The sequence below is a fragment of the Centrocercus urophasianus genome, unplaced genomic scaffold (genome assembly GCF_019232065.1).
Source record: "Centrocercus urophasianus isolate 14NV4802_14NV808 unplaced genomic scaffold, USGS_Curo_1.0 seq_24, whole genome shotgun sequence".
NCBI lineage: Eukaryota > Metazoa > Chordata > Aves > Galliformes > Phasianidae > Centrocercus > Centrocercus urophasianus.
In genome coordinates this window covers 1433183-1443002 of record NW_024884800.1, presented here as the reverse complement: position 1 = coordinate 1443002, position 9820 = coordinate 1433183, and the positions used below count along the sequence as shown (strand labels likewise).

General features: G+C 53.4%; 1 protein-coding gene across 1 annotated transcript; it reads right to left on the bottom strand.

Annotated features, from left to right (window-relative positions):
- Positions 1 to 2478: 2478 nt before the first annotated feature.
- TBX22 (T-box transcription factor 22) lies at positions 2479 to 7511 on the bottom strand. Its single transcript, XM_042825004.1, has 8 exons — positions 7376 to 7511; positions 7159 to 7288; positions 6748 to 6849; positions 6165 to 6339; positions 5920 to 6084; positions 5782 to 5846; positions 5626 to 5711; positions 2479 to 3866 (listed from the first exon to the last, which is right to left on the bottom strand). Exons 1-8 carry the CDS (start codon positions 7509 to 7511, stop codon positions 3256 to 3258), a joined length of 1470 nt encoding a protein of 489 aa, XP_042680938.1. The 3' UTR covers positions 2479 to 3255.
- Positions 7512 to 9820: the final 2309 nt, after the last annotated feature.

Sequence of the window (9820 nt, the reverse complement as noted above, 5' to 3'; positions counted from 1 at the left end):
TGCAGCACTGAAGCCAAATAGAGGAATTTTCCACAACTTCCAAAAGTGAAGTAAATTCCCCTGGCAAAAATAAAACCCCACCCCGGCATTCACAGCGGCTCAGAGCTTCTTTCCTTTCTCTCTTTCCCCTTTTTTTTTTCGGTCTTGAAGCCGTGTCCAGAAATAAACAACTGTTTCAATCCGCTGCGCTGATCAAAAGCGCCGTTCTAATCAGTCCCAGGCACGGCATCACGCTGCTCCGTTATCGCCGGAGCAAATCATCGCAAATACACAACAAAAATATCAACGTAATGCGCTCCAGATCAGGAATGTCCCGAAGAAAAGCTCCTTCCTCGCAGGTGTGCCTTATTTTAGGAAGAAAGACGGCGGAGTTGGGGCTGCTTTGGGGCGAGTGTGGCTGTCAAAGCAGAGAGGAGGAGACGAGAGCTGGCTGAGCCCCGTGTCGCCGCGTGGAGCTCTCCGAATGCTCTCCCCTTCCCTGTGTGCATGGTGATTATTTTCTAAGCCGACAAATTATCTTAAAAGGGCCCATTGTGCTGTAAGCCCTCCTCTGAAGTGCTGTTAGGGAATGAATGCTGAGCTCTGAGCCCATCCAGGGGCAGCTCCGTGCTGTCCCCCCGCCCTGATCCCATAGCGGTCTGTGATGACCTTCCTGGCCCTGCAGTGGGGGACCCTTGCACCAAACCGATGTTGGGGCACTGTGAAGGTTTGGATTTGCTTTGAGGGGAAGTTTGGGATCGCTCTGATGTGTCGTGATCCTGGAAGGCCTTTGGTAAATGCAGTGAGTAGTTCCTCCCAGCAATCTGATGCTGCTGTGAGCGCTGCTGAGCATTGATGCTGCTGTAGGGATGGAGATATCATAGAATCACAGCATGGCCTGGGTTGAAAAGGAGCACAATGCTCATCCAGTTCCCTGCTGTGTGCAGGTCACCAACCAGCAGCCCAGGCTGCCCAGAGCCACATCCAGCCTGGCCTTGAATGCCTGCAGGGCTGGGGCATCCACAGCCTCCTTGGGCAACCTGTGAACAGTGCCTCACCACCCTCTATGTGAAAAACTGCAGTGCAGTTTGTACCCTAAAACACTGGCTGGGATGGGGAGGAGTGGCTGGCAGTTCTCAGTCTTGCCTGTAAATTACAAGGAGGGTGACTTCTCCATTTTCCTTCTTTGTCTCAACAAGGCTTTTTCTTTTGCCTGCGTGCCCCAACCCATGCACAACTGGGAAGCGTGAGTTTAAAAAGGGGATGCAAAGATGTAAAATGGGAAGCGCGGATTTCCAACGTTCCGCTGCAATTTTTGTCCAGCGTTCCTCTCCAAAAGTCACCCCATCCTCTTGTGCTCTGCGCACACGAATGGAAGGAGAAAGGAGACGTCAATGCCGTGGGCTCATCTGTTTCCTATCGCGTGTGTTTACATATTAATGCGCAATACAAATTTGTAAACACAGACGTTTGATGCTCTGGTGGGAGCCGATGCCTGTTCCCTTCTGCCCCTTTATTGGAACAGCATGTCTGATGCTGCGGAGCCGCAGATGTTGATGGTTTCAATACTGGATACATTTCAAATGCTCCGCGCTCTTATTTGTCCTGCTGCGTATCGCTAACCAGCCCTCCTTTGTTTTGCGTAATTGCCAGACAAATTATCATCTAATTACAGCCCAAACCTCAGGAGATCAAATGGGAGTGAGGGGGCTCCTCCCGGCGCGACCGACCCTCCCTCCGTGGTGTGTGGGTGATGGCAGGACGTCCCTTTGGTGGTAACACGAGGAGTGCTTTTGTGTCTCCGTGGGTTTTAAGCCCTCATTCTGCAGATGGGACGCCCCCACCCCAACCCACCCCGCAGGGACACGGGGCACCTTTGGTGCTGTTGGCTCTGTTTGCTGTGTTGGAGTGCGGGCGGACGGTTCTGAGTCACTTTGGGCTCCTCCTGAGAGAGCTCAGCGGCCAAGGCGCCTCGACCTTTCCGAAACCTCAGGTTGTTTTCTCCTTGTTCCCATTAACGACAGCACAATAGCGCTGGGTTTGTGTTCTTGTTCACCCCTACATCTATAGAAGTGAGAGCTCCTGCAGCCATCACCAGTCTCCAAACACTGCGAGTGGTGGGAAGCACCGAACAGCCGCAGTGTGCTGTGATCCCCCCAGCTCATGGCCAACAGCTCGGGGATATTCCTGTTCACTATCTGGGAGATGAATGTTTGCCCACCACCCTCAGCCCAAACCCAAAGAGCCCCAAAAGCACGGCCACGAGCAGCGCTCTGCAGTGCCCATCCCAGTCCACCGCCTGGAAATGGGGGCTCATGGAAAAAAATCTCATGCTTTTAAATAAAAAATCAGGACAAGTTTTGGTTTTTAAACCTACGTTTAATCCTTCTATGTTGCTGTTATGTTTGTAGATACAGAATTTTCTTTATTTAATCCCAAAATACGGCAGGTCCCCGTCAGGCACTTTGTATCACACCTGTCATAGGTAACAGAAGTGGCTTTGGGGAGCGAATATAAGCTGTGCCCCAACTTACAGCGAGCCGCACTGTGCCCCCAGAGCCAGAGATTATTTACAGGAATAACACAATTATCACGGGTGAAAATAAAATGAATGGGAATGTGGGAGGGGTGTCCAGAACTCTGCTCAGTCCTCATCCTCTGCAGCTCCTGCTCTCATCCCCCAGCACTGCGTGGGGATGGGATGCGAGGGGACGGCTCTGGGAAGACCTGTGTGGGGCTCTGTGTCCTTAACTCAGCACCAGAGCCTTCAATCTATGTCTGCATTGCGACGTGGGTCCGTCGAGGCACTGCCATGGGGTTGACCAGCTCCAAGTCAACACATGAGCGCATGCAGCTCCTCTGCTGACCCGCACTCTCTGAGGGTCCCTTTGGAATTAGGGGAAATCCACAGGGGGGATGAGCAGGAGCTGGTGCGGCTCAGGACTGACTGTAGGGAAGCTCGATAGTTTCAGGAAAACAGATCTGTGGAAATGCATGCATCTATGTTCCCACTTCAGAGTGCAAATAGTACAAAGGTGTCTGCACCGCTCACCCATCCCTTACAACCCTACACAAATATCACCGATGGGTATCGGCTTGCTTGGATCACCACAGCCCTCCGTGCTGCCTGCAGTACTGCACGTTTAGCCCCAAATTAAAGGCCCATCAGCCTGCTCCAGCACCGCACTGTGTTTCGTACTCAGCAATTAGCAAGACTCTGCGTCCGACTGGGTTTGCGTTACATAGCGATGCGCTCGGGAACATGACAGCATCCCGCTAAAGGCAGTGGTTAATTGCTGAGTGCCAGCTGGGGTGATTGCACCGGCCGTCCCTGAAGGCAGCAGGCAGGCTGTCACTCACCCCAAAATGGCTCGCCGCGCTCGTCAGTCTGGATGGCACGGAGAAGCTGTAGCCGTACAAACCATATGGAGGATGTAAGGAACAATTAAGTGCTTCCCGAGCAATGGGACTCGATGGGAAAATGTTTCCAGATGCGTGTAATCCATACAGCATTTGGCTGGAGGAGTTGGGGACCTGCAGACACGGCCCGTTCAGGTCTTCAGACTTCGAGCTCTTCAGGCTGGCGATGCCGAGGGAGGAGAGCTTGGGCACATCGACCACAAAGTGGGGCAGGACGGGGGGAGCGGGGCCGCCTGGCTTCTGGTGGCTGGGGAGGATGAGGGGCTGCTGGCGGAGGAGGTTGGCGGAGCACAGCCGGTAGCAGAGGGGCACGCCAAGGCCGGGCAGGTGGGGATCAGGGCACGGCGCGCCGGCACCGCTCACAGCCAGGTGGAAAGTGGGAGGTGAGCACGGAGGGGACAGCAGCGGGTTGAGAGGAGAGGGTGTCCCAGCACTGGAGGTCACCGGGGAAGAGCTGGAGCTGCTGCCTGGAGGGAAGAAGAGGAATAATCTGCAGTGGGTCAGCGGCTGCTCCAGCCAGCAGCTCCGCGTCGCTGTGTGTCCAGCTGTCACCAACCAGGAAAAAGGGAGATCCACCCATCAGCTGAATGCTGCTCCCACTTGTCTAAGAAATACCATGCGTGTCAAACCCCATCAGCGTGGCTGTCCATACCCGTGTGTGTCAAACCCCACCGCTGTGCCTGGAACAGCCCCACGCCAGCTCTGCGCCCGCCGTGCCAGCCATAGCCGCCTCCTGCGACAGCACCTCTGCTTATTTCAGGCTCCCAGTTTTCTGTGCAAATTACAGGCAGCTTTCCCCCCTTCTACGCGAGAACAAAAAGATGCATTCAGCCCAATGGAGAGTTTCTTGTACCTTCCTGCTCACAGGAATTGACTCATTTTCCTCGGCTCCCCATGCAATTTGAGACGTACCCTCGAGTACTGTAGGTGTCTCCCGAAGCCGTAAATGCACACGGCATTTTGCCATTCTCTTTTAGGAAAGAAATGAACGAGTGCTTTCCCATCCAGATGAGCTCGCTGGGTGCAGCCCGTGCCCGAAGCAGCACATCACTCAACCCCCACACAAATTTGGGGATAGCAGTGGGAAGAACAGAGCAACTCAAAGACCAAATTCTTTTTGCCGTTCCTATCAGGCTTTAAAATCCAAGCTGATGACCAGTTATTTTATTTTGCTTATCATTTTTAATTTGTCTCCTGGCTTTGAGGCTCCATGACTGCTATTTCTCTTCTTTTCCTTCCCTTCTCTTCTTTCTTTATTGTTTTTCCCCCAGAAATACACTTTTCTTATCAGCAGAGATAAGAATTTTGTTCTATTTCCATCTTTCCAGAATCATAGAACGGTTTGGGTTGGAAGGGACCATTAAGATCACCTCAAATATTGGCCCTTAGGAAAAATACCCATTATGTTACAGTGAGTTAAAAAATAAATCCAACCAAGCCGTGACATTTTAGTGTCTGTGTGACAATAGCTGCAAGTTGCAAAAGTTCTCTCAGCCCCCACCGCTGCCCCTCTCCCTGCTCTCGCGTTGCAGCCCGCACAGTTGGTTCAAGAGAAGCTTTTTGTTTTAGAAATGGTCTTTTCTATTAAAAAAAAAAAAAAAAAAGAAAAAAGAAAAAAAAGGTTAAAAAGTAAGGTTAAAAAATTCGGAAAAAAAAGGAGAAAAAAAAAAAGAAGAAAAATAAAAAGAAGAAAAGGGGGAAAAAAAAGGGAAAAAAGGAAAAAAAGGGAAAAAGGGGAAAAAAAGGAAAAAAAGGAAAAAAAGGAAAAAAAGGGAAAAAAATGGTCTCTCTTTACAATCTGTTAAACCTCTTAATTCCTCCCAAGTCTCCTTTTTACGACTCGTTATTCTTAATGCGGTGTTTCTAAACAACATCCTCCAGTGGTTTGGGAACAATTAGCACTGCAGGCTGCAGGACACAGCAACCCTACTCCAAAATAACCTCTTGCATCTTCATATATATATACATCCATATATTTATACTTTTTTTTCTTTCTTTTTTTGTTTGTCTCAATCTTCCTGCAGCTTCTGCCACGTCCGCCACCGCTTCCCCCGGAGCTCTCACACAGAATTCAACGGGACTTTTGGCAAAATAATCATACAGAATCACAGAACCCCGTGCACCCGCACTCTCACAGCCCCAGTCCCACACTCGTGACCCCACTCAGCCCTACATCCTCGTCCTCCTGCCCGCAGCTCCAACCCGGCCCCACGGCCCCGCACTCACCCTGACTGTCCGCCCCGAAAGCCTTCAAGTCCAGAGCGAGTTGTGGCCGCCATGGGAACGGCTCCAGGAGCCCATCCAGCACTCCCCTGCAGGCAATATGGGGCTGAGAGCCAGGGCCGGGCCTCGGGCTGTGACGGGGGGTGACTGAGCCATTACCTGTTCCTGCCAGGGTCCCGAAAGCCTTTGGCAAAGGGATTCCTGTCGATCTTCAGCTTGGTGATCTGCGGGCGGAAGCAACATCTCAATGGGGCCATTGGGGAGCGGGAGGCCGGGCGGCCGCGGCCCCACGGGTACCTGCTGGTTCTGGTAGGCTGTCACCGTGGTGAACTCGGTCTCTTGGAAGGAAAAGGTTTGCACCCCTTCGGCTGGCAGCGACTGAATCTGCGCCAGGTCGAAGCGGGAGTCCTGGGCGATAACATGGACGCGGGGCTTGTACTTGTGCATGGACTGCAGGATGATCTGTGCGGGCAGAGAGGGCCGGGCTGAGCCGCTGCCCCGAGTCCCACCGTAGCCCCACTGCGCGGCTGCCCCACACCTACGTGCCCCTTGTCGTCCATCTCGTTGTTGGTGAGCTTCACCCGGTCGAAGCTGATGATTTGCCTCATCCATGTTTCCCCCGAGCAGGGGGAGTCGGGGTGGATGTAGAGCCGTGGTGTGATGCAGGAGTGGTCTGTGTTCCCTGCCACCATCCACTGCGAGCTGTGGTAGACGTACCTGCGCCAAGCGGGACACCGTCAGCACACCGTACTCCTGATGTGCCAATCCATCCTGTGTCCATTCATCTATCTGTATGTCTTTCCAATCTTTCCATCCATCCATCTGCATGTCTGTCCCTCGGCCTTTTCCTAATTCCATCAGTCCATTCTTACATCCATCCATCCATCGGTGTGTCCATCCATCCACCACCCGTCCATCCCCTCATCCCTCCATCCCTCCATCCATGAGTTTGCCATCTATTCATCCGTCCATCCATCCATTCCTCCATCCATTCATCCCTCCATCCTTCCATCCCCCCACCCATCCATCCATCCCCCCCTTCCCAGCACACCCCAGTGCAGCCATTGGCCATTCGGCCATGCAGAAGGGCTCCATCTCTTCAGCCACCATTGGAGCTCACCATACCTGTACCGTTTGGAGTCCACTGGCACGACGTCGATGGCGATGTAATACTGCTGCATTGGCTCCAGCCCCTTCACCTTCACCCTGACCGATGGGAACATCCGCCTGCACAGGGCACGGGGCAGCAGTTAAGGAGTGCCCATGGCAGTGGTTGTTTAAAGAGGTGAAAAGGGCTTGAAAAATTAAACAGATACTGGAGAAAAAAATAAATAAATGAATAAAGAAATAGCAACAACAACAAAAATAAATGTAGCAAAAAAAAAAAAAAAAAAAAAGATAATTAAAAAAAAAAGAAAAAAAAAAAGAAGGTAAAAACACAGCGAAGTGGAGTTGAGAAAAAGAAGAAATGGATGTGAGACGCAAAACAGAGCGGGAAGGGCTGAAGGCAGGAGCCGGGGAGCCGGGGGCTGCTACCTGCCGGCCTTGGTGATGATCATCTCGGTGCCGATCTCGTGGAACCTCTTCCAAAGCTCAGAGCCCTGCAGCTCCACCTGCACCTCGTCCCCCACCTCCCGGCTCTCGGCGCCGGCCTTGGGCCGCTTCTCTGCGGGGAAGAGAAAGCGGAGGGAGCGCTGGGGCGGCTGCCGGGACCTCACCGGGACCCCCCCCGCTCTGCCCCGCCGCTACCAACCGGGCTCGGATGCTCTGCGGCTCTGCCTGCAGCCCGCCCCGCTCTCCTCGTCGCGGCCGTCGGGTCCCTTTCTCTTGGCCGAGCGGCCCACGAGAGCTTCCACCGAGAAGGCGTGAGCCCGGGAGCTGAGCGCCATCCCCCCCCCCAGCCCGGGCCGGGCTCCCCCCGGGCGGCCGCGGGGTTCAGGCGGGCGGCGGAGCTCCGGGCGGCGGCTCCATCAGGGCGCGGGGGGGGGGGGGCCCGCAGCCGGCGGCCGTCGGGGGGCAGCGGGCACGGCGAGGTGCTCCGAGTGAGGAGAGAGGAGGCTGCGGCTCCCACTGTTTGTTTTGGAAACTGATGGGAGCGTAAGAAACATTGAGTGACATTTGGTAGGACTGGGACGGGGGGAGGAGGGGTGGGAGGGGAAAGGGAGAGGCGAGGGGAAGATGGGGGAAGAGGAGCCGGCCCCGTCTAGGATCAATAAAAGAGTTACTGTTCTCCATTAAATTGTAAAACTCAAAGAAATTTGACATAATTGCACACTAGGGGCCACTTTCCCAACAAAAGTGCAAATAACGTTTAACAAGAACCAGCGCAAAAAAAAAGAAGGGGGAAAAAAAAAAAGAATGAAGGACGGAAAAGAAAAGGGAGGTTATGAGCGGGGGAGGAGAAGTTGGGGAGAAACTCCCCACGCTTTGGCTTCTCCGGCGAGCCCCGATGCTGGCTCCGGGCTCCGGCTGTCCCGACGGGGCCGCTCCCGGCGGATCTCGGTGTCCCCGCTCCGTGTGCCGGCGCCGAGTGCCGATTTTTGCCTCCGTCGGGTTTTTTCTCCGCACTGACCCCGCGCGCTGCCTGAGCTCCGTGCTCACGCGTCCTGCGGCGGCAGCGGCTCGGAAACGGAGCCTCGGTGGGGCGATTAAGCCTGAGGTCCCGCTCTGCCGCTCCACTCCTGCATCCCCTTCCCCGTACCTCCGGTCCATTCCAGAATCCCGGTCCCAGTCCAGCATCTCGATCCCACTCCTTTATTCTGATCCTTCTCCAGCATCCCGATCCCACTCGCACATCCCAGTCCCGTTTCTGTGTCCCGCTCCCAGTCTCCCCTGCAGTGCCGTTGTGCTCCAGTGGGACCCGCATCCCAAAGCTGATGGGGGCTGCAGCCCCGGGCCAGGAAAAAAATAAAATAAAATAAAATAAAATAAAATAAAATAAAATAAAATAAAATAAAATAAAAAGGAAGTTAAATTTGTGGACAGTGTTGGTAAAGCATCAGCTGAGGCAGGTGAGCCTTCGGGAGGGAATGTGGAGGTGGGTGAGGTGCAGGTGGGGATGAGGCAGTGGCAGCATCGAACGTCAGCCCTCTGCTGATGTTTGTGCCAGTGCCACAAACTGCTGCTGGCCTCACAGCCCACATGAGGATGCACAATACTGAGGATGCACGTTACTGAGGGTGCTTGTCACTGAGCTTACTCACTGCTGAGGATGCTGGTTATTGAGGATGCTCGTTGCTCAGCTCACAGCGGGCTCAACGCATTCATTCCCATTTACACCTGTCTGTACCCATCTGCACTTCTCTACCTGGAGAAATGGATCACTCCTTCAGCATGTTGGTAATTAGAAGGGGGTCTGGGGGGGTCCCTCCCTTCGCAGCACTGATAGAAGCCAGCTGAGCTCACGGGCCACAAGCCTTTATCTCTGCTGACACGACAGATTGTTAAGAAGTATTTCAAGCAATCTTTGATTTCCTCAGCATTGCAACACATTGCAAGAACTTGGAGCGGGATCAAGCGGCCCCTTTTTAATTTCCTACAAGGAGAAATAAAACAAAAATAAAGCGCAATTGAGACGATATAATCAGGAACATTTTGAGGGTTTAGGTCAGATGGAGGCGGCAGGGCTGCCTTTCCAGGGGCTGCTTTCAGCCATCCGAGACCAACTCAGCCCCTCCCTGGGCTTTGTCATCTTATTGTCCTTAATTACAGGGTGGGATGTCATATATTTCCATCATCAGAAAACGGAGCAGATAATCCCTTGGCATCAAGTTCAGATGAACTAGCTCCATTTTGAAGCAAGTGTCGTGCAATACATCAGAAATGTTTGCCTCACTTGAGAACGATCCTGGATGGCGCCCATTAATGCTCTGAGGCACACAGGTAGATGCCAAAGCCTGGCATTGCTGGCCATGCTGGGGCTGCCACGAGGCATTTCACTGTGCTGCACTGCTCGCTTTTGCCCAGATTCACTTTGAGTTTAACAAAGTGAAACCAAACTGAAGGAAAGGTCTCGAAGCTGCCGTTGGGAAGGCAGGGATCCTCTGTGCTCCGTTACGCTCCGACGCCGTCATCCTCTGTGCCTCCACCTGAAAGAGTTTATGTGAAAAGCGGTCATAAACCTGGGGCTGAGGCACTGTCAGGTCTAACAGCAAAGCAGAGGATCCTCATTTTCTGTTTTGAGAACCGCGAGCGAGAA